This window comes from Panulirus ornatus, chromosome 46, assembly GCF_036320965.1.
Source record: "Panulirus ornatus isolate Po-2019 chromosome 46, ASM3632096v1, whole genome shotgun sequence".
Classification (NCBI taxonomy): Eukaryota; Metazoa; Arthropoda; class Malacostraca; order Decapoda; family Palinuridae; genus Panulirus; species Panulirus ornatus.
This window is the reverse complement of record NC_092269.1, coordinates 2,749,841-2,774,840: the sequence shown is the minus strand read 5'-3', so window position 1 is coordinate 2,774,840 and position 25,000 is coordinate 2,749,841. Positions and strand designations below refer to the sequence as shown.

At 47.7% G+C, this 25,000-nt stretch overlaps 2 protein-coding genes across 3 annotated transcripts in view; both read left to right on the top strand.

The window, feature by feature from the left end:
• Positions 1-14,334, top strand: part of LOC139763387 (gamma-aminobutyric acid receptor alpha-like) — a 39,619-nt gene extending 25,285 nt beyond the window's left edge. The window contains exons 7-13 of the mRNA XM_071689399.1: positions 2,940-3,074; positions 5,165-5,346; positions 6,730-6,925; positions 8,524-8,657; positions 9,196-9,324; positions 10,164-10,400; positions 11,039-14,334. Of these exons, the coding sequence (XP_071545500.1) occupies positions 2,940-3,074; positions 5,165-5,346; positions 6,730-6,925; positions 8,524-8,657; positions 9,196-9,324; positions 10,164-10,400; positions 11,039-11,323 (1,298 nt within the window). The 3' untranslated portion in view covers positions 11,324-14,334. The remainder of the gene's footprint in view (positions 1-2,939; positions 3,075-5,164; positions 5,347-6,729; positions 6,926-8,523; positions 8,658-9,195; positions 9,325-10,163; positions 10,401-11,038) is intronic.
• Positions 14,335-20,714: 6,380 nt separating this feature from the next.
• Positions 20,715-25,000, top strand: part of LOC139763049 (ras-GEF domain-containing family member 1B-like) — a 731,513-nt gene continuing 727,227 nt past the window's right edge. For both annotated transcript variants that reach the window (XM_071688625.1, XM_071688624.1), the window contains exon 1: positions 20,715-21,026. The gene's annotated coding sequence lies outside the window, so the exon portion shown is untranslated. The remainder of the gene's footprint in view (positions 21,027-25,000) is intronic.

Sequence of the window (25,000 nt, the reverse complement as noted above, 5' to 3'; positions counted from 1 at the left end):
GTGAGGGTTGAGCACTGGTGGGGGTGAGGGTTGAGCCCTGGTGAGTGTGAGGGTTGAGCCCTGGTGAGTGTGAGGGTTGAGCCCTGGTGAGTGTGAGGGTTGAGCCCTGGTGAGTGTGAGGGTTGAGCCCTGGTGAGTGTGAGGGTTGAGCACTGGTGGGGGTGAGGGTTGAGCCCTGGTGTGTGTGAGGGTTGAGCCCTGGTGAGTGTGAGGGTTGAGCACTGGTGGGGGTGAGGGTTGAGCACTGGTGGGGGTGAGGGTTGAGCCCTGGTGAGTGTGAGGGTTGAGCCCTGGTGAGTGTGAGGGTTGAGCCCTGGTGAGTGTGAGGGTTGAGCCCTGGTGAGTGTGAGGGTTGAGCCCTGGTGAGTGTGAGGGTTGAGCCCTGGTGAGTGTGAGGGTTGAGCCCTGGTGAGTGTGAGGGTTGAGCCCTGGTGAGTGTGAGGGTTGAGCCCTGGTGGGTGTGAGGGTTGACCCCTGGTGGGGGTGAGGGTTGAGCACTGGTGGGGGTGAGGGTTGAGCCCTGGTGAGTGTGAGGGTTGAGCACTGGTGGGGGTGAGGGTTGAGCACTGGTGGGGGTGAGGGTTGAGCACTGGTGAGTGTGAGGGTTGAGCCCTGGTGAGTGTGAGGGTTGAGCCCTGGTGAGTGTGAGGGTTGAGCCCTGGTGAGTGTGAGGGTTGAGCACTGGTGGGGGTGAGGGTTGAGCACTGGTGGGGGTGAGGGTTGAGCCCTGGTGAGTGTGAGGGTTGAGCCCTGGTGAGTGTGAGGGTTGAGCACTGGTGAGTGTGAGGGTTGGAGCCTGGTGAGTGTGGGGTTGAGCCTGGTGTGTGTGATAGGGTTGAGCACTGGTGGGGTGAGGGTTTGAGCACTGGTGGGTTGTGAGGGTTGAGCACTGGTGGCGGTGAGGGTTGACGCTCTGGTTGGGGTGGAGAGGTTGAGCATGGGGGGTGAGGGTTTTGAGCCTTTGGGTGGGGTTCGTATGTGAGGGTTTGTTCTAGGGTTGGACCTGGCGGGTGTGAGGGTTGAGCCCTGGTGGGTTGGTGAGGGTTGAGCACTGGATGGGTGGTGAGGGGTTGAGCACTGGTGGAGGTGAGGGTTGAGCCCTGGTGGGGGTGAGGGTTGAGCCCTGGGTGGGGGTGAGGGTTGAGCCCTGGTGGGTGTGAGGGTTGAGCACTGGTGGGGTGAGGGTTGAGCTCTGGTGGGGTGTGGGTGAGCATGGTGGGGCGTGAGGTTGAGCCCTGGTGAGTGTGAGGGTTGAGCACTGGTGGGGGTGAGGGTTGAGCACTGGTGGGGGTGTGGGTTGAGCACTGGTGGGGTTTGTGAGGGTTGAGCCCTGGTGGGGTGAGGGTTGAGCACTGGTGGTGGTGTGAGGGTTGAAGCACTGGTGGGGTGAGGGTTTGAGCACTGGTGGGGGAGTGAGGGTTGAGCACTGGAGGGTGGTGAGGGTTGAGCCCTGGTGAGGGTGAGGGGTTGAGCACTGGTGGGGGTGAGGGTTGAGCCCTGGTGGGTGGTGAGGGGTTGAGCCCTGGTGGGTGTGAGGGTTGAGCACTGGTGGGGTGAGGGTTGAGCACTGGTGGGGTGTGAGGGTTGAGCACTGGTGGGGTGAGGGTTGAGCATGGTGGGGTGAGGGTTGAGCCCTGGCGGGTGTGAGGGTTGAGCCCTGGTGGGGTGAGGGTTGAGCACTGGTGGGGGTGAGGGTTGAGCCCTGGTGGGGGTGAGGGTTGAGCCCTGGTGAGTGTGAGGGTTGAGCCCTGGTGAGTGTGAGGGTTGAGCACTGGTGGGGTGAGGGTTGAGCACTGGTGGGGTGTGAGGGTTGAGCACTGGTGGGGTGAGGGTTGAGCACTGGTGGGGTGAGGGTTGAGCACTGGTGGGGGTGAGGGTTGAGCCCTGGTGGGGGTGAGGGTTGAGCCCTGGCGGGTGTGAGGGTTGAGCCCTGGTGGGTGTGAGGGTTGAGCACTGGTGGGGGTGAGGGTTGAGCCCTGGTGAGTGTGAGGGTTGAGCCCTGGTGAGTGTGAGGGTTGAGCACTGGTGGGGGTGAGGGTTGAGCACTGGTGGGGGTGAGGGTTGAGCCCTGGTGAGTGTGAGGGTTGAGCCCTGGTGAGTGTGAGGGTTGAGCACTGGTGGGGTGAGGGTTGAGCACTGGTGGGGTGAGGGTTGAGCACTGGTGGGGGTGAGGGTTGAGCCCTGGTGGGTGTGAGGGTTGAGCCCTGGCGGGTGTGAGGGTTGAGCCCTGGTGGGGGTGAGGGTTGAGCTCTGGTGGGTGTGAGGGTTGACCCTTGGTGGGTGTGAGGGTTGACCCCTGGTGGGTGTGAGGGTTGAGCCCTGGTGAGTGTGAGGGTTGAGCACTGGTGGGTGTGAGGGTTGAGCACTGGTGGGGGTGAGGGTTGAGCCCTGGTGAGTGTGAGGGTTGAGCACTGGTGGGGTGAGGGTTGAGCACTGGTGGGGTGAGGGTTGAGCACTGGTGGGGGTGAGGGTTGAGCCCTGGTGGGGGTGAGGGTTGAGCCCTGGCGGGTGTGAGGGTTGAGCCCTGGTGGGGGTGAGGGTTGAGCTCTGGTGGGTGTGAGGGTTGACCCTTGGTGGGTGTGAGGGTTGACCCCTGGTGGGTGTGAGGGTTGAGCCCTGGTGAGTGTGAGGGTTGAGCACTGGTGGGTGTGAGGGTTGAGCCCTGGTGGGGGTGAGGGTTGAGTACTGGTGGTTGATGGTTTACTTCTGGTGGTAACTGACCCTGTCTGAACGCTAGTTATGAAATGAATGAGTAACCATTATCAGGTTATTGCATAGATGTTATCTCTTTTTGATATATATATATATATATATATATATATATATATATATATATATATATATATATATATATATATATATATATATTAGTGTGCTAGTATCTGTCCAGTTATCCGCCTCAGTATCTGAGATACCCCCCCCCCCCCTTACCCCCACAGTTGCGTATACGACCCGTGACGTCATCTACCGTTGGAACAAGGCCCGGCAGGTGGTAATTGCCTCTGACCTTATGCTCTCCCAGTTTGACCTGATCGCAACGCCATCTGGCTTCGAGAACACCACACGCACGGCAGGTGAGGCCAGTGTGTGGTACAGTGTGGTAGACTTTTGTGGTACAGTGTGGTAGACGTGTGTGGTACAGTGTGTGGTAGACGTGTGTGGTAAAGTGTTTGGTAGACTTGTGTGGCACAGTGTGGTAGACGTGTGTGGTACAGTGTGTGGTAGACGTGTGTTGTAAAGTGTTTGGTAGACTTGTGTGGCACAGTGTGGTAGACGTGTGTGGTACAGTGTTTGGTGGACGTGTGTGGTACGGTGTGTGGTAGCCGTGTGTGGCACAGTGTGGTAGACGTGTGTGGCACAGTGTGGTAGACGTGTGTGGCACAGTGTGGTAGACGTGTGTGGCACAGTGTGGTAGACGTGTGTGGTACAGTGTGTGGTATATGGTAGAAGTGTGGTGGATATGTATATAAGCTCAGTTCAACACCATATCATGAAAATATATCTTTTAAAACTTTTTTTCTTAGAAAACAGGTGATTCTAATAACATAATCTAATAAGATTAATGAGGATCACTAATTAATCAAGTGAATTAGGTGGTTATGTTGTTAGATCTGCCACAGGAGGCGAGCCAAGTAACTGGTATCATTATTGTGTGCATTATTTGTTGATAATGAAGTTACTTGAGATCACCATTGTACTCATAATCTTGTATAACATTATCTTGCTCTATTTATTTCAAGATTTGGTTCTAGAAAAGATTTTTTTCTTTACATTTCTTGGGTTGTTAAATCTGATGAATTGTCAACAGTTTGAATAGTTTTTAACTCCTTCAGTGCGACGGTACGACCCTTGAGTAAGACGGTACGACCCTCGAGTGCGACAGTACGACCCTTAAGTGTGACGGTATGACCTTTAAGTGCATCGGTAGAGTCCTTACCGCCTGGCCTTTGATCTAACCCTTAAGGATCAGGTCAGAGGTCAGACCATTTTACCTTTGAGGTCGTCCCGTCGTACACAGGGGTCGTACCATCGTACTCTAGGGTCGTACCGTCGTACTCCAGGGTCGCACCGTCGTGTTCAAAAGGTCAACACAAACCCCTAATCATCCTTGACCTCGTCATGACCTTGTATATATCTATTTCACATATTTCTTTTTTTTTTTGCATGTTATTTCATTATGGTTTTCTTGCATGTCTTCCCCTCATAATAATCCATCTATCAGAACCCACATTTGGTCACTAGCTCCTAACCTTAATGACTGATTAACGTAGAAATGCTGTACATGAGGTATAGACATCACTTAGACCCCTGTGAATGACGTTGTAGTTTTTGAGAAATGAGAGAACTACCGCTCATAATGGCCAATCCAAGTAGACAAGCTCCTCCCACCGAGGTCAGCAGTCATTAAGCATGGACCAGTTGTTAGCTGGTGTCACTGTACACGTCACGGGTGATCTGTCATTTGACCCCGTGTGTGTGTGTGTGTGTGTGTGTGTGTGTGTGTGTGTGTAAGCACGGCTTTGCTCACTTCAGGGAGGTTGGGAGGCCTCGTGTCTTGTGCCCTTTTTGAAAACAAAATGGGGAAGCCTTTGTGAACAATGAGGCCTTTTTATTTTTCTTTTTAAAGTCTTTGTTATGTGTGGGATGATGGCTAGGTTGAGGTTCAGTCCATGTGAGGTTAAGCTCCTACGTTTGAGGGCTTGGGTTGAGCACCTATGCTGGTGAGGATAGTCTCATGTGTTATGACTGCTAGGGATGAGGACACGCTCCTGTGTTAGATACATGTGGGGTGAAGGTATCTCTGCTGTGTTATGACAGGTAGCTGTCGCAAGAGATTTCCATGTGTTGAGGGGCTGGGTTAAGGTCCTTCCCATGTGGTTAGAGTTAGGTTAAGGTCCTTTCCATGTGGTTAGAGCTAGGCTGAGGTCCTTCCCATGTGGTGAGAGCTAGGCTAAGGTCCTTTCCATGTGGTGAGAGCTAGGCTAAGGTCCTTTCCATGTGGTGAGAGCTAGGCTAAGGTCCTTCCCACGTGGTTAGAGTTAGGACAGAGACAAACGTTCCCTCCCTCCCATATGAGAGCCTGACAGTAACTGACTAGGTCCCCTCCATCTCCCATGTGGACGGCCGGCCCCCGCCCCGCCCGCCCCCCCGTACCCCCGTGCAGGGATATACTCGACGCTGATGGCTTCGTTCCACCTGCGACGTCGGATGGGTTACTTCGTCATCCAGGTGTACGCGCCGTGCGTCCTCATCAACGTGCTCTCCTGGGTCGCGTTCTGGATCAACCGCGAGGCCACTTCCGACCGCGTCGCTCTCGGTAAGGAACTCGAACTCAATTTCCTCCAGGTTGGTCGTCAAGTGCGAGGTGGTGGTGGTCCTCCTCCTCCTCCTCTTCTTTCCCTCCTCCCACCCTCCACTACACCCTCCCCGGCACCATAGGTCTCCCTCCATATCTCTCTCCCTGGCCTCCGGTAAGTGTGTTTGGAGTTGCAAATTTTTATGTTTTCCTCTCTCACGGGTGGAGGGTTTGAGGTCGCCTCGCGTGGCCTCGTGAGTGCCAGCAGGAGGGAGGGAGGTCGATAGCTCCCCCGGTGGTGGAGACGTCAAGACGCAACCCGACGCTAGGCTTCAGGTGGGCGAGGCTTCGAGGATGAGGGAGGGAGGGAGAAGAGGTGAGGGGGATTAGGGTGGCCCTCCCTCACTCTCCCTGTGACCAAGGGGCCTCCTCCTCCTCCTCCTCCTCCTCCCACGTGGCTGGGGCTTCGTGCCGGACGAAACCTCTCGTCACACTAGATGTCCCATCGGTGTCTTTCTGTGTTCTCGCCATCGCCGTCGTCCGCCCCTCCCCGCACCACATCAACCCCTCTTTTACCCCCCGCCCCCCCATTCTGACGAGGGAACCTGGTGTTAAGCTTCCCCTGAAGTGAGCATGGCATGTGTACCCCCCCCCCCCCCCCCCACCTTGTTCCCCAGCCCCCTTTTGAGTCCCCTCTCCCACTGGTGGCTGACGCACACCCACACTCCAGGCCTCCACGCCCCCACGCGCCCACCTCCTCACACACACACACACATAGCACGAATGACTGCACCCCCCTACCCCCCTCCCCCTCTTCCTCCTCCCCACCACGGGAGACGAGACAGTGACCAAAGCCACGAAGCTTAATGGGTTTGCTTGGGAAGCGGTCGGGAATGGACGCTTGATTCTACCATGTTTTGATGCCGTGAATGTGTGTATACAGACTAGTGTACCAACCCTCCTTCCTCCCCTCCCCACGCCTCTTGTGTGATTGCCAGGCAACCGTAGGTGTCGTGCAGCGCGCACCCTCCCTCCCTCCCCACCAACTGTTCATGACAGATGTCACGCTGTCACCAGCCGGACCTTAACTAATGTCATAACGCATGTTACCTCCGTTACCTCCGTTATCTCACCACCTCCTCCCCTACCCCCACCAACCCCTTCTCTTTGCACATAACCTCACCTTGAGCGACAGTCTTGTTACCTTACTGAATCTGCTGACTCTCCTTGCTTCCTGCTGACGCTCCTTGCTTCCTGCTGACGCTCCTTGCTTCCTGCTGACGTTCCTTGCTTCCTGCTGACGCTCCTTGCTTCCTGCTGACTCTCCTTTCTTCCTGCTGACGCTCCTTGCTTCCTGCTGACGCTGCTTGCTTCCTGCTGACGCTCCTTGCTTCCTGCTGACGCTCCTTGCTTCCTGCTGACTCTCCTTGCTTCCTGCTGACGCTACTTGTTCCTGCTTTTCCCTCCGCTGGTTAGGGGAGTTCTCGACCCTGCTGGCCAGCTTCCACCTGCAGCGTCACATGGGGAACTTCATGATTACGGTGTACGGGCCGTGTGTGCTGCTGGTCGTCCTCTCCTGGGTCTCCTTCTGGCTCAACCGCGAGGCTACCTCAGACCGCATCTCTCTAGGTGAGTCTCTCTCTCTCCCTGACCGCATCTCTCTAGGTGAGTCTCTCTCTCTCCCTGACCGCATCTCTCTAGGTGAGTCTCTCTCTACCTGACCGCATCTCTCTAGGTGCGTCTCTCTCTCTCCCTCCCTGACCGCATCTCTTCCTCGATGAGTCTCCCCCTGACCGCATATCTCTAGGTGAGTTTCTCTCTCTCTCTCTCCCTCCCTGACCGCATCTCTCCCTCGATTAGTCTCTCTCTACCTGACCGCATCTCTCTAGGTGAGTATCTCTCTCTCCCTGACCGCATCTCTCCCTCGGTGAATCTCTCCCTGGCTGAGGTCGGCCCGCCCACCTCCGGGGTCACCACTCATCAAGTCCCCAGCATCGTTCTGCCAAGCCCTGACCTCATCAGGTCCCCCTTCGGACCTTGGTGACCCGAGGGTCCGATCTCCTCAGGTCATGTCCCCTCGACCCGGACATGAAGTTCAGGCCCTCCGACTGTGGCAGTTTTCCCCCCCAGAACTTCGGTAAGTTCCCACTCTCCTCACGTCCCCTACCTGGGCAGAGTCCTCGAACTTGATATCAAGTCCCCGACATGCAGCAGCCAACACCCTCCCGGGGTCACCCCAGACCACCCCACGCCACCATGTGACCCGACGTATGTAATGTAAGGTCCGCTGAACCACTGCTTCACGCACACAACCTCTTTACTACCAGGTTTTGTCTCCTATCCGGAGTCTATCTTAACCTCTCCAATGATGATAGTTCATGGTCGATTAAGTCCAGAGTGATAGATAATGTCATTTAAGTCCATATTAACTCAAATAATTACAATCAGTGTGAAGTTAACACGACTCATGTTTATAGATGTAAGATAACCAATAAGTGATGGCATGAAAGTATAATGCATCATCTTTCCTGGTGAATTATATCATTCAGTCGAATTATTTGTACGTAATTATTAGACATCATTAATGTACATCATATTTAGATGTCAGTAATGGTTTCAAGAAAGGTCATGTCACAGGCAGTTAGGATGTTAATCCAGGTCCTTACGTTTCTCCTAAACCACCTTTTATATCTTGTTGTGTCTCCCCCCCCAATTCCCCCTCTAATCACCCCTCCTATTCACCCCCCCGTCACCTTCATGATCGTGTGAGGCGGAGCCACCTGTACTCACCTTCCTCCCGTTGCTGGGGGGGCGTCGTCTGGGTGGGTGGTTGAAGGGGTAAGGGAGGAGGGACGCTGGCGGTGATGGGTGACAAGGCACAGCTGTCAGGGTTCGAATCCCGGAGTTGGGCCGAGTGTGCGGACGTGATCCACCATGGGGGTGGGGGGCGGGATGATCTGGTGTCCGAGACCGCCCTCGCTCTCGTGTTCTCGAGACTGTCCTCGCTATCATGTCCTCGAGGGCAAGGGGCCGGACTGGTCGTCAACGCGTCACCTCTGGCCTCTCTCACTCTGGCACGTTGTTGTGATTTCAACCCCTCTCCCCCACCCACACTCCGCCGCCCCCCAGCGCCACCCACGGCCTCATCACCACCACCTCACCACAAGCCCCACCCACCCACCCACCACCAGCAGGAGGAGCTGATAGCCACGTCCTTCCTCTCGCAGGCATCACGACGGTGCTGACGATGACATTCCTCGGCCTGGAGGCCAGGACGGACCTGCCCAAGGTGCCCTACTCCACAGCCCTGGACCTGTTCGTCTGGCTCTCCTACGGCTTCATCTTCGCCACCATCATTGAGGTGGGTCACTCCTTCTCTGGGGGGGTCACACACGCGTCGCTACGCTATAGTAGATAGAAGCGGATGAATCGTAGGACCTTCTCTCTCTCTTTTCCCTACTGTAGAGAAGGATATTCTGATGCGTCAGTGAATCGGTTGTGATTTATTTTGTCTTCCAGGCAAGACGTACAGTAACCACATTGCGACAGCATCTTATTTACGACGAGCCAAAGACTCGGGGCATTGAGAAGTCTTAACAGCCTCCAATGTGTGCCATATATTACTTGTCCCTCGTCTTTTTCCGTCTCGTAATTCTCACTGTATTTCAATTAAGGCCTGGCCTTGGTGTAGACTTTTGTCCGTGACTGGGGCCTTCAAAAGAAAAATGAGAGTTGCTGTATAGGAAAGTTTGAGAATCATCTCTTCTCTCACGAGTTTTGCTTCATTTGCTCCCCTCGTTGTCCCTCTGGGATTCACCTAATTTATCGTTTACAATCTTTTAGTTTTTTTTATATTATCTTCGTCAGTTCCAAAATGATCGTCTTCCTTCCTCCTGCAGTTCGCCTTCGTTCACGTCTTCACCAAAGTTGGGTCTGGTGAGGTCTACCTGTCCGAAGCCAGCTTGGAGGGCGACTCGGACGAGGCCGAGGAGAACGAGGACGAGGAGGACCTCGAGCCGGACACAGAGGTGAGACTCGACCCTTGAGTCACACACCCACACACCAAGGTGACCCTTGACCCATATACATAGCTGACAAGTCGCCCTTGAAACAAGCAAATGGATATCACATGAACTCTGAGTCACAATCTTGGGTTCATGGTCATTCATGTTACTTATAAAGTTTACATACCTCACTTACATACAGTACTTATAAGGATAAAAGTAGCCTGTCGTACTTATAGTGGTACTTGCGCATGAAACAACATACAGTACTGTGTAACCTGACATGCATTTCTTGTGAATATATAAGTAGAATCTCGTAGATATGTGGAGTAAGTAAATATTGAACATCTAACCAATAAACAAGAGTCAAGTAAGGTACCCACAAAACAGGACAATACCTGGACCGAATAACTGGAAATTGTGGGTTTAGATCCCATAATTGAGGCTAGACTTACAACACAAAAACTTAAAACTAGACGGTTGTTAAAGGTAGACTTAGGTAAGTCATGTAAAATGGTTTGAGGTAGACGCGTTTGGTACTGTCTACCTTTTAAGTAGTAGAGTCACCTCAGGTAAGTTACCTTACGTAGTAGAGTTACTCCCAGGAGAGTTACCTGACGCAGTACAGTTACCCCGGGAGATTTTACCTCAGACGTAGAGTAAACCTTAGACTGGAGTTCAGTAGACGTTACTCAAGTATGACCTCGGGAGACCTGCTGCAGGTTACTCAAGTATGACCTCGGGAGACGTGCTGCTGCAGGTTACTCGAGTATGACCTCGGGAGACGTGCTGCTGCAGGTTACTCGAGTATGACCTCGGGAGGCGTGCTGGAGGCAGTAGAGTTACATTTCGACTCTCCACAGCCTGTAGGCGTGTGCCTGACGGGGGTCCACCAGGAGGAGGGAGTGAGGACCCCCACCACGGGCTCCAACTCGGGCCCCAACGGCGTGGGCGGCTCCTCCGGGCCCATCAGGACGGCACGGCCCACTAGTGCCACGCCCCACGGGATCTCCTTCGTCAGTAGGATGGTGGGGGCGTGCAGGAACAGCGGGAAGGGGCCGATTCAGGCACAGGCCGTGCAGACCATAGACCAGCTCAAGGTGAGGGAGGGACAGACCCCCAGGGGAATATGGATCAGACCCCAAGGGGAGCAGGACCAGAGCCCTTAGGACTATACACCCAGGGGGACTATACACCCTAAGGGACGAGGGCACACAACAGTCTAGGGAAGATGTGAGTGCGTGTTGAATGTTGTGAGTCTGTGTTCGAGTGAGGGCACACAACAGTCTAGGGAAGATGTGAGTGCGTGTTGAATGTTGTGAGTCTGTGTTCGAGTGTGTATCACATGCATCGCCAGTACTGACACACCCTAGAAGCAATCCTGGGTAATTATGTTTACTCACAATTTGTGTAATGGTGCCGTTGTGTCCCCCTCCCCCTTTCATTTTTGTTTATTGTACCCGTAATGATTATTGGCCGAGTCTGTCTTGTTTGTTTGTTTGTTTGTTGTTATTTGCCCCTGCCGCGGATTTTGCCGAAACCTGTGACCAAGTTAATTCATCCAGGGGACACCGTAGGGTACAGGAGAGAGAGAGAGAGAGAGAGAGAGAGAGAGAGAGAGAGAGAGAGAGAGAGAGAGAGAGAGAGAGAGAGAGAGTACACTGCCGCGGAAGTGTAATATATTTGATATATTTTCAATGATTGTTTCAAGTACAGAAATGTTTGACCTTCCCCGTAGGAGGTGCGGAGGGTGGCGGAGTGGCAGCAGAAGGAGGAACAACAACAGCAAGAGGAGGAGGAGGAGAAGGAGGAGGAAGCGGCGTCCCAACACTGGAGGAACCAGACCCTCCCACGCAGCGGCAGGAACAGCAAGAGGACCGCCAAGCGCCTCCTGCAGATGAACTCGGTCTCGAACATCGATGAGATCTCTCGCGTGTTGTTCCCGCTCTCCTTCCTCTGTATCAACTTCCTCTACTGGTACACCTTCCTCTCCCACAACCCATGGCCCTCCCATCACCTCTAGGCTCTCTTTCCCAGAGCCCATAACCCTCCCATCCTTTTTTCCCATCTTTGTGTCATTCCCTCCCTTCCATATATATATTTTCACATGTAAACCACCTTTTCCTTTTAGGAAATCTCCCTTTCCCTTGCAATCAACTCCCAGAGTCTTGTATAAAGTCGCTATTTCTTGCCTCATAACATCTTTAAAGTTGCATTTCCTCAGAGCTCTCTCTCTCTCTCTGAGTTGTTTACTTCAGCACTCCATATTACCCTTTGTGTTTTTTCGCCTCATATCTGCCACAGGTGTAGCGCCAGGGATGTAGTGCCAAGGGTCACCTCCTACTCCTAGGCACTTATATCAGGGTTCTGAAGTTACCTCCCTCTTCTTCCCTTGCCTCACTCTTTGTGGTAGTGCCTGGTGCTCACTCCCTCACGCACCCTTACAATTTTTTTTAGGAAGTCGAGACTCCCTTCACACCCTTACTTCATGCTAGGGTGTCTTCTCTTCCTCGGCTGGCGTATCTTCACGTGTTATATCGAGGGTGCTACATGCATCCTCCTCCGCCCTGATCCCCTGCAGTGTGGTAACCTGCCAGACTTTCCTCCACATAACATCATACATCATCAGGAGAGTTCCACCTTCCTGAAGTATACACTCTCATCTGTTCGTCGAATCCCGTTTTATTGCCTAAGTCTCAAATTTGTCTTCGTATTGCTCTTTATATTTCTCATCTTCCTCTTCCATATTTCTTTCCTTTATCTTCTTCCTCTATCCTTCTTCTTTCCCTCTGGTGTATTGGCAATTTTCCTAGAGTCAAGACGTTGTAATGAATGGACACTGTACAGAAACATCTGTTCCAGTGACCATGTTTGCTCGACCCCTCTTGACACCATGTTTTGCCCTTCGTTCAGCATCACTCCAAGTCCTCTTCAGACATTTTCAAATGTGTTTGCTGATTTTTCTGTTGTCTTTCTGAGCTTTCTTTCTATATCACCTTCAACAAGACGTTTTATTTTCCCCTAGACCTTATAAATAAACCCCAGTTCTTTGCCAGTTTTAGCACTCATTATTTTTGCATTTTTTCTCTTAAAAGTTAATGTGTATTGACCTGGTATTTTGTCATGTCAGTGCCCACAGTGGCTGAGGTTAGAAGATTCACACTTGACTCCCCATCCTTTCCTTGCCTCCTCCCTCCCTGCCAAGCTGTAGATGCCGTAGAGCCAGCTGTGTATGCTTGACGTAGAAGATGTCGCTTCTACACAAAACCTCTCCGTCCTCTGTATTGTAGAAAGGAAACCTGCATCAGGCGAGGTCCAAGAACCATCCACAAAGGTGGTCCACTGTTAATGCTGACACCCTCCCACTCATCATTATAATCAAGTGTAGTCTTTCGTGCGAGAGATAGTTCCTGTAGTGATGTACTTCTGAAGGACAGGTACATTGCTGTAGAGTATACACAAGCAAATTGCTTGATTCCACACACGAGATGGTTCTTAAAGTAGTTTAGGTCACCATACACCAGAGGCACAGATGTTATTACATGTATACAACAGGTGGTTCAGACACCCGTGTCAGCAAGGCATGAGAAAGGGGCATTTGGACGCCTGTATCCCATCCTCATGTTTGTAGTTGAAGATGAAATGTTATTGATGAAGGAGGAGTCTGATTTTCACCCATTTGTCAAAACAAGAACACAAGAAGGCCTCCGCCGACCCTTTGGGATATGCCTTCTCATTACGACGAAGAAACACACACACGAAACACCACAACAAGACTCCACCACAATCACTGTCATACCTCCCACCATCTACTCACCTCCATCAAAGTGTATTCTACCTGGTATATCTGTGTATAACCAAGATATAACGCCATATAACAGAAATCTCATTAAAGAGTTCATTGCTTCAGTGTCTTCATCATAATAACTCATTTATCACCTCTGTTCCCACATGTTAATTATTTTTTTGCTCTTCCCAAGACCAATAGGTAAGCCTGTATACGCTTGTATAGTAAGTAGATATATGCATATACTGTAGATTATACGTATAGATTATGTAATGTATTGGAAGACCAAGTAAAACCTTTAGTTCTAAGCAAGACGGACTCCTTCCTGGGAGAGGAAGGAACCATGTGGATTTCGCAGGATGATGTCAAAGCCAGACTGTGTGGGCGAGACTTACAGATATCACCGTTGCTGTAGGTCTATAAGGATCTTATGACATCTTTATACTCTCTTTGGAAGTTATGATTCTAAAGCCTTGGGACCACATCATTTCGAACCACAGACATCTGATGCCTTCCTGATGACAGCAGACGAGTTCATGACTTCATTTAGAGTGAATAGAAAGGCTCAAATGTCGATATCACCAACACTGAAAGTTGAGATTCGCGGAAGTTTTGTATTAAATAGAACCACCTTTTAATGGCCGTGCAGCCCCTTAATTGAAACCAGCACCAGAAAGTGAATGTTTGAATTTATTGACACGACTAACACTCAAGCTTAAAGCTTGTCATGACTGGCACTCAAGCTTAAAGTTTCTGTCATGGCTGACATACAAGCTTAAAGCTTCTGTCATGGCTGACACACAAGCTTAAAGCTTCTGTCATGGCTGACACTTAAGCTTAAAGCTTGTCATGACTGACACTCAAGCTTAAAAATTCGGTGCCAAAGAAACACCTGACATTTAACGAAGCTGAAATTCATTGACCAGCAGGGAATACCCAATCCCATTTTCTTCATGTTCCTACAAATACGAAAAGTGTAAACATAGATGCTCATCCCCCCAGTTCTAGAGTGAGTTCTTGGTCTGCAGATGACGTCTTTGACCCGTGTAGGGCGAGAGTATGAGCAGATCTGCCTTCAGAATAGATCGTCGGTATATATTCAGTAGATTGGAAGATATGTCAATATAGAGTGGATCTAAGAGTGTTTATTGTTCATGACACCCGTGGTGTGTGTGTGTGTGTCTGAGCTTTTATTTTTGCAATGTATTATGTTTAGACCACAGTCTATAGAGGAATAAAGACATATTTAGGAATTTGTTCGATTTATTTTGATTAATCCTTTGGCTGGAGGGTAAGTTCGTATAGGATATTATAGAAAACGGGACCGTTATGCATCGAGGCCTTTTATATTTCAAAAGAATATTTTACGAATAATGTTAGGAAATATATCATACTTTAGGAATATAACATCGAGATGGAAACTTTAGAGGTTATTCAGTCATGAATTAAGGTACAGGTTTTTAAGTTATGAAAGAAAAAAGTATTTGAAGTTACCAATGAATTTGAAAAAGTTTAAAAAAAAAATTTTTTCCTAACGTTATTCATCATATTCACTTCCTTTACACATATGTTCTACATAGAGATATTAATTAATTTAGAATTTGTAAACACGATCCTTCGCAGTCGAAAGCAGGTAAAATTGAGATTTCTTAAAGCATATTTTTTCTTGATTGTAACTACATTTCATCAGATTAACATATAAGCTGAGTAAGCTACGGTATGTGAGGTATATATATATATATATATATATATATATATATATATATATGTAAACCTATATTACCCTAAGATTCAATATATATTTCTGTGAGCCAAGATTTTCAGGCCATAATATGTGAAGACTGTATTACGTTTCTACACTAGTTCAATGTAAGTAATTTTCTTGAGGTCTTTTCGTATATTGATTTATTCTTAATAGATGAGTTGACACAGCAGGTCGATGTGCTGTGGCAGGCTCGTATCTGTTGCAATACATTATTCATATACAAAATATTACATTTTCAGACTAAATGTATTATTTACGTGTCACTTTTATCACTGCACCGAAACATAATGAGTAATAAAATCATGAAACATTGGCATCCCATTCAAATATTTACTGCGTTGAGACAATAATATTTAAAGTGTTACATATGTAAACATATTTAAAAAACAAAGAATTTTGTAAATCTGAAATAAAAAGGACGGGAAAGTGAAGCAAAAACATTACCTGGTAGACGTTGGCCATGAAAGTTTACAGATTCTCCGTATGATTCATCTTTGCTGAATATGTTTATTTATCTTTCCTAATGTTACCTTAATATTAGATGAAATCATCACATTCTAATATATACGACACAATTCTCATCTAATTTTGCGTATCAGTTGAAAACGTATCCTGTTTATGATTAGAATAATTCCACGGTCACCAGCTAGGGGTATTTGGCAATGAATTCACAGCTTAACATCTTTGTTTACGTGAATGAAGTGACGAGCCTTGGGTACAGCAGGGCTGGACGTGTGGATGGAGAGCCTGCATCCGTCGTCAACAAGTGGCAAAGGTAAGATTTTATCCGGTATTTTCAATTTATATAGAAGCTACAGGGTGTTGATAATGGACATAATACTATTAACACCACCGTAATATTATAGTCGATGTTTGCATGTGTAGAATGAACTTATGCAGTACCAATTGATGATGATATTCCGTATTTAAAGTTGTTTGTTATTCTTGTTGACTCGGGCATAAGAGATTGTCTCCCATTTAATCCAACTTATCCAAAGTAATCATAAGGAATGGTTGGATTGAGAACCAAAATGTCCCTTTTCTAAACCCTTCCCCACTTCTTAAATAGTTATACAAATTCGCAGTGGCAATATTAACGGTACCGCAATGGAGTATTAATATTACCACTGCGAATTTGTATGTTTACGTGAGTCGGTCGCGCATGCGCATCGGTGAAATGCTTAGATTAGGTTCTGATTGATTTCTTAAATCTTCTTCATTATCGGTTTATCAGTCGAGAAATCGGCTTAGAATTAGACGGATGAATTTCGTTAAAATGGTCCATTCTTACCGACACGCGTCCGTGACCGGAACTCACGTATGAGTCGTTCATTACGGTACCGTAAATATAGCCACTGTCTATCCAAATCGGCAAAGACATTTATGTATCTAACCGATACTGGCTTTTGTTCCTCACTGCTATATGCTTATATATATTATAAGCTGCCAATGTGTGGGTGGGAGAGAATATGTATCGTATTATGTAACTCATATGTAGCCACACCTCCCAGTGCATAAGATTTTTATGTACTGATTTCGAGACATTCGAGTGTTGGAGTCACCTGAAGATTCGCCGACCGTACGTTGGTCAAGGTGACGGTAAGATCACCTTTGTAGTTTAACCTTACTTAACTTTATAGAAAAACATGTTTGGAGAAGCAATCATTAGGTAACTCTTGATGGAAATTTGTTTTTATTAACTATGACCTGTACTTAGAATTTGAGTTCAGTACATAGTACAGTACATATTACGGTAGAATAATCTAATGACATAGAGTAGTTATCCTCTAAATGTTCGTTTTCTCTCAATGTAAATCTTCCATTTTCTCTTATTTAGGACTCTCTTTTCTATGTGAAGATTTCCTTATTTATTTTCTTTACGTTCTTTATTTTCTTTACATTCTTTAATTCATCTGTTGTTTTTGTTCATCAGATATTTAACGCTGGAAATGATAAGGGAAGACAAGATGGAGACGTGAAGATATGAGACGTTGTGTATCTTTGAGTTATGGTGAGATCTGCTTCGTAAACAGGTAAACAGAAGTAGTTTTTGATAGTTGTACATGTACATAATTACTTATGAATGTTATGTTTATAGAAGTAATAATCGCCCATACATGGAACATATAATTTATTGATAATGATAATTATCGACGTTGTAGATTAATATGTTGATCGTATCGTTTTCACAACCCTTACGTTTGTCCACCTTTTCATATGTGAATATATAAGTGATGTGTTATTATTGTCACCACACAACCTCAGGTTTGACTAGATAATGGTAAGTATTCTTGCTTCAGTCCGTCCTTCCTTCCCTGAGGTTGTAGTTGTGGTTGTAGAATGATTTACGTTGATGAGGTAAGACTGGATTAATTAGTGAGGCAGAGGTCAGTAACTAGCCATTCGAATATGTATGTTATTTACCTGGTGTTTCTCAGTCTGTACTATGACGCGTGCTTTACGGGTTGTTACAACCCCGGTGTCCCCGGCACCGTAGCCGACAGTGGGTTGTGACCCAGCTGTCTAGCCCGGGACTCGAACCCTGGTCCGTGAGATTCATGGCTCGCTAACCACTGCATATTACCACAGATGTATGACTTTCACACTGATTGTAAACTTTGATGTATGTATATATATTTTTTTCTTTAATTTGTCGGTTGTATTTGAATTTTGAATCCTTGGTTGTGAGAAGACGGTTGATGGGTTGAGGATAGACAGGTGGGGGGGGAAGGGGGGGGGGAGACTTCCGGACCAGCAGGTGGTCCCCCTCAGGCGGCCCTGGTCATTTGGGGAGGGGGGGGGGGCAGCGTCGTTCTCTTCTCAGGATGAACAGTGTCATTACCCCTCCTCCCCATGCCTTCTTCCCAGGATGAACAAGGCCAAGACCGACGCATTTTCTTCCCAGGACGAAGAAATGTCCTGAGCTTTTGGGCATTTTCTTCATCCCAGGATGAATGAGGGAATGCGCACTAAAACATCTCATTCCAGGATGAACAAGAGTACTTGTGCGACGGCAACTTGTTTTTTACAGGATAAACTAAAACAAAAGAAAAAAATGCTTTTGTTGAAGAGGTGTTAAGCGGCTGACGGTGTGTCATTTCACGTTACATATTATTCGTTATTGTTTTTTCTCGTTATAAACAATTTATTCATTTTGCTATTTGCTGAAGTGATTTTTTTATCTCTACTTTTTAATACATTGGCTGTAATTGTTATCAATTATCATTATTATCATTATTATTATTATTATTATTATTGTTATTATTATCGTTCTTGTTTTCACACATACACACACACACACACACACACACACACACACACACACACACACGTGCCTTCGTGCTCAAGGAACAAGATATTCGCATGACCAAATATCCTTCGCTTTCACATGTTAATTATCAGCTCCCCCTCCCCCACCTCCCCCCTTCTCCCCCCCCACACACCTGAGTTGATTTTGACGGACTCTCCATGACCACAACGAACGGAATATTGATGGTTTTTCTCCCCCGGGGAGAATATTGATAGCTTTCCTCCCCCGGGGGAGGTGAGAACAATCTGATATTATTCCAAGATCAACAGTTGTCTCGAATCTCGTTTGAAACTCGTTTCGACCTCGTCCGGGTCTCCACTCCCCCCCCCCCCCACTTCCTCCTCACACACACACACACACACGCACACACACACACACACACACACACACACACACACACACACACACACACACACACACGCAACCTATATTTCTGATGTTGATTTTCTCTGCTGCTTCCAGTGTAAACAACCTCACTGAAATACAGGAAGGACACATAAATGAGAGACTGTATTAATACCCTTGTTAAGCTTCTCATTAACGGATAGTTAGTAACCCCCCTCCCCCCTGTATAGTGTATACATCATACATACTTCCCATCATACACCATACTGATACAACATACACTCACTTACGGGTTAGGGTCCATACATCACACAGACTCGTTCACCACACACAGCATACGAGGGTACAGCTTGGCACAAGGGTCACACGTTTACAGTACACGATCCATACGGGTATATACGCTGACCCGTTTTCAGATGACCTGTGATGGTTCTTCTTGCCTCAGGTCACCCAGGTGACCTCATAATGCAGGTCGATGTACTCGTCTCCATGTGACCTTTTTTTTTTTTTCCTGTCGTTTTCTGTGCCGTCTCATGACGCCTTGACAGACGAGGAGAGGGTTGACGGCTTTCTAGGTGGGGAAGGGGGGGGGGGGTTAATTCCTGGCTTGGATACGCCCTTGTGTGACATACACACTCGAGTTTACACATTCCATACAGAAAGCGTCCTTAAGTACATGTAATGATGTACTCCATGTACATCCATGACGGTGTGCACTGTCGCACATGGTCCCACACACACACACACACACACACACACACACACACACACAGGGAAACAGTTCATCGGCTCCGCCAAAGTTCGTTATATTGTACAACGAATTCTTCAACTTCATTGTCAAGTTTGTATCTCAGATAATTAACCTTTTTTTGGCGTTCAGCGTTCACTGCTATTCTTCAGCGTTCACTGTTATTATTCAGCGTTCACTGTCATGAAATAGCGCGTTCATTAATTCATATTTTGCCTGGGGTCTTAGCGTTAATCTCTTGGTGGTTTGGTCTGGTGTATATTTCTTGATGCTTGTGGTAAACACACTGTGTACCTTTTAATTAATGTCCTGTGGTAAGTTTGATATATAATATTCTTTTATTATTATCATTTCATGAAAAGGTGAACGTGTATTCATTTCAGCGTTCAGAATAGGGCGAAATACGAAGTCAGTAAGTATGAAATTCAAAGCTGAGTATTCTGTTCGTCCTTCGTGGGGTGGGGGGGTCAGGTAGGGTATGGGGGAGGGGTGATGGTAAGGCGGCAACCCCTCAGAGAGATGAGTGGTCTGGCCTCCCCATATGTTCACGCCGGATGCAGGGTTCGAACCGATGACCAACCACACCAACTGTGATGCCAGCGTCTGTTACCCTCATTAAGCAGTTCTACGACCAGTTCGCACAAATAACCTTATTTGAAAAGTTCTACGTTTACTATCCCTTTTATTCCTGTATAACTTTTAGTCTCGTGCGTTCATTCCTACATCGTGCGTAGGGAATTCGTCTTCAATAAGCGTTCAGTGTAGTTGAGATCGTGCGTTAAAGCGGTGTTGCGTTGCGCTCACCGTGTTCAGCATCAGCAAAGATACGCATTGCGTACAGAGAGATTTAAATACATGGCAGACACCTATCCAAATCGTGCTTGTGTCTCCCGAGAGAAACCGTAGGAGTGAGAGAACAATAATAATAATAATAATTCGTATGAGATTCCCCAACACATCGTAAACAGACTTACGAGCTTAGGAAGAGAGAAAGAGAATCTCTCACCCTCTCTCTCTCTCTCTCTGTGGGTTTGTGTGTTTGTATGTCAACACATCGTGGAGAAATATTTCTCTCTACGCCTATTTATCTGATTTTATGAAATCCCAAGCGAATATTTCGTGGCCGAGTTGGACAATGGGGCAGCAGTCACGTTTCCAAAGTCATCTGTGAACCGATCCGTGAATAGAGAAAGAGGAAGTTGTGTTCAAACCTCCGCCCGGCTTGGGAGCCTCCATATTTCGCCTGAATTCAAGAATATTCTTTGCATTCTAAGTGACTATAAACTGACAACGTCATTATTTCGAGTGATTATCGTCGATGTATGCAGATAGTGGACTTAGAACAAGAAAATGAGCGTGGAAAGTGTTTCGTGTGGGCTTTAAGTCAGGAAACTTTGCAGGGATGCGAACATATACCGGTAGGTGAAGCTGTCGGGCGGTAGACACCATCAGTCGGGCTCTGACCTGTCTGGTGTGAGGTTGGGTGTTGCCGGGTCTCTGGAACCCCCTGGTGCATGTGGTTTCTTATCCATTCTGTGGTGGAAATTATCATCTATTAACGGCTTGTGATTGTTCTTCACCCGCGCTCATCTCCGTGTCGCCAGGAGAGGCGTCGGTGTACACGTGAATGATTTACGTAAAAGGAAGTGCTGTTGTTATTGTAGTGATGATGGTGGTGGCATCGGAAATATGATTGTGGGGTTGTGAACACACACTGGGCCTGACGGATGGATTAATGTATTCACTTCTACGTAAGCTTCGTGGTCGTAAGGTAAGCTCCCCCTTCCTTTCCCCTGTTTCCACGTAGGAGATCAAAGTACAGTGTATTTCATATCTGTTTTGGTTCTTATTGGTAAATTTATGTACGTATGTTTTTTACACACACACACACACACACACACACACACACACACACACACGTATGTATCCCTGAAGGTGTAAAAGGTCAAAGCCAGGTGTGTGTGGACGGGTCAACACACCTGACCCCACTCTTCTTCCATATAACCTATTATATGCAGGTGTTACCGGACTCCCGCCTGTTGAAGAATCGAGTACAGTCTCCTCAAAGAGCCTCTCGCTTTTAAAGATCACTCCAGACCCTCCTACTGATTGTAGCGCAGTCTTGAACCTTTAGAAGCTCCCGGGTTGTTTGATAATAATACTAATGATGATGATGATAATATTAATAATAATAATAATGATAATAATAATGATAATAATAATAATAATGATAATAATAGCGGAGTTTAGTCTCATTCCATTTTCATTCTCATATCCAATCCAAGGAGCCCACCGTGGTACTGATTGTAGCGCAGTCTTTACGCCATAGTCAACCTCTTAAGAATAATGGGGGGGTCGGGTGGGTAACTTTCAGAGCCTGAAGAGTAATCGCCGGTAATGATGATTGGGGAGACGAAGAGTAACGTTACCAGGGACAGTAACTGTGTCGGGGGGGGGGGGGGGGGGACACACACCAATCCCCGGGGCAAATGGGGGTGCCCACATCCCAGCTTTCTAAGCTGTCCGTCCGTCCGTCCGTCCGTCCGTACCCCTCACCCCTCCCCACCCCATTTACCCCCCACCATCCCCTTTCTCTCCCCTCCTCCCCACCCCCACTCTCCCCTTTCTCTCTCCCCCCAACTCATTCATTTGGTGACTCAGTTATTTGATCTTATTTATCACTTATTTCTTTTTACTCATTATCGTGTTATTGTTGTTACAACTGTTGTGCATCTGTGTTGTTGAGCTCGGCGAAACTTGAATATCGAGATATTTTGGATGAAAAAAGAAAACATTTTTTTCTCAGTTTTAGGACGATCTTTTTTAAGAAAATGGTAGACAATATTGTTTAGGGCAGAGAATATTCAGTAAGGTTGTATTTGGCAAGGAGTATTGGGAATATCTTGTGTAAGGTTTTGCTTTAGCGGGGAATATTTGGTAAGGTTTAGGTCTGATAGGGAATATTCATCAAGGTTTAGGTCTGATAGAGAATATTTATCAACGTTTAGGTCTGTTAGTGAATATTCATCAAGGTTTAGGTCTGATAGAGAATATTTATCAACGTTTAGGTCTGTTAGTGAATATTCATCAAGGTTTAGGTCTGATAGAGAATATTTATCAACGTTTAGGTCTGTTAGTGAATATTCATCAAGGTTTAGGTCTGATAGAGAATATTTATCAACGTTTAGGTCTGTTAGTGAATATTCATCAAGGTTTAGGTCTGATAGGGAATATTCATAAATATTTAGGTTTGTCTGGGAATATTTATTCATATTTTGAAGGCTATCTTTGTGTGTAATATTTAAGTTTATAACACTGTCCACAATACTTCAGTCGCTTTTTAAATACATGCTCGCCGTTTCCTCGCGTGGCTAGGTAGCGCCAGGAACACGCCTCGTTTCCTCACACCCGCCTTCTCGCTGTCATGTACGCCGGAACCAGCGTATGGCCATCCACAAACATGGAGTAATTATGTATTTTCATTTATAGTTTATCTTCGTCTTTATTTGATCCCCGTTGTCCATAAACAGCTAACTGGTTTGGCTTTTTTTTGTAGGGGGTGTGGGTTGGTGGCTGGCAGATATTGGTGACGAAGACGGAGTGTGGGTTGGTAACATTTGGTGAAATCCGCGAAGTTGTTATTGGGTCATTATTCATAAATGGAGGGAGGGGTAGTCCTCTCTCTCTCTCTCTCTCTCTCTCTCTCTCTCTCTCTCTCTCTCTCTCTCTCTCTCTCTCCTTATAGGCACGGACGGTGACAATGAAGAGTGTTGGCAGTGATGGTGGTAACCCCAGGGGATGATGAGGGGGAGAGTACGTTGGCAGTGTCTTCCACAGTCAGTGTCAGTGTTGGCAGCGACTGCGTTACTGTGTGAGATATAAAGTCGTTGTCTGAGGACAGAGTGTAACGTTTCATTCCAAACCAGTTTTGAACGTGAGATGCTCTCGTTAGGAGCACCTGGCTTGGTTGCTGGCCGGCTGGATAAGGTCGCAAGCAGAGAGAGAGAGAGAGAGAGAGAGAGAGAGAGAGAGAGAGAGAGAGAGAGAGAGAGAGAGGGAACGCTTGTGGACCCCAGGCCCCTCTGGGGGGGCCAGGACGTTCACCAGTTTGAAGGCGTTCTAACCCCAGACACCGTGCTGGGGGAGGGGGAGGGAGGATGGTCTCTGGGGAGGAGAGGGGGGGTCTGGGTAGGTGGGGGGGGGGGATGGGGAAGGGGATGGTCCTCTTAAGGGGGTTAGGTTGTGGGTGGGGGAGGGGGGGTGAGGACGGACTGGCGGGGTTGCCACACGTCGCCGGACGAGTGGCGTACCCTGGAGATGCTCCTGTTTTTGTTTTGATGTCTGTTGTAGTTGTTCGTATGTTGTTGTTGTTGTGGGTTGTACTTTAAGTTAGGATACAACATACAGTAGTTTGATAATAACTCGTCAGCCGCCCATGTCGTAAATATTCCCCAAGCGTTTGACATACAAAATGTCTAATCTATCGTCAATTCTATTTTTGATCCATTTTTTTTTCTAAAAGTATTAATAGATTGTTGTTGTATTGTGATGTATGTCTTCCTGCAAGCAACACCTTCACGAGAATCATGATAAAACGAATGTTGGTTTCTTCTTGTAAACAATGGTGTTGTGTGGTGGTGTGTGGTGTGGTGTGGTGTGGTTGTGGTGTGGTGGTATGGTGTGGTGTTGTGTGGTTTTGTGGTGGTGTGGTGTTGTGTGGTTGTGGTGATGTGGTGTTGTGTGGTTGTGGTGGTGAGGTGTTGTGTGGTTGTGGTGGTGTGGTGTTGTGTGGTTGTGGTGGTGTGATGTTGTGTGGTTGTGGTGGTGTGGTGTTATGTGGTTTTGTGGTGGTGTGGTGTTGTGTGGTTGTGGTGGTGTGGTGTTGTGTGGTTGTGGTGGTGAGGTGTTGTGTGGTTGTGGTGGTGTGGTGTTGTGTGGTTGTGGTGGTGTGATGTTGTGTGGTTGTGGTGGTGAGGTGTTGTGTGGTTGTGGTGGTGTGTGGTGTGGTGGTATGGTGTTGTGTGGTGGTGTGTGGTGTGTTGTGGTGGTATGGTGTTGTGTGGTTGTGGTGTTGTGTGGTGTTGTGTGGTGGTGTGTGGTGTGGTGTGGTGGTATGGTGTTGTGTGGTGGAATCCTTGAAAAACGAAACCAGTTCATTCCAGGGCAGGGAGGAACGCCGCTGCTCCACACCGCTAACCTCACCACAAGGTTGTAATTTCCGCCGTGGAAATATTCGTAGCCTTCAGGGAATGTTGTGGACACATCCCCCGTTTTCTGTGTCTCCATGTCTGTCTGTACACACACACATACACACACATAGTCACCACTTGTGGTCTACACTAGATGGCTTTGCTTCTCTCAGTGAGGATATATATATGTATATATATATGTATATATATATATATATATATATATATATATATATATATATATATATATATATATATATATAGCGTTGAAGTGGGCTGTTCACGGGGGATGAGTGTACTCAGTGGTGTACTTCCCCAGTACACTTGAACTGGTCCTTGTTCACTGGGCGTTGAACTTTCTCTGAACAACCCCGAACACACCCCCTCCTCCTCCCTCCCCCCTCCCTCCCTCCCTCCCCCAGCGTCCGGCAGATGTGGTCCCCCCACCCCCCCACCCCCCCTCCCTCCCTCCCTCCCTCCCTCCAAACGCGAGGGTTGGAGGCGGTTTCCTGTCTGTTTTGACAGACGCAGATGTGTATCGAAGATGTTGTTTGCT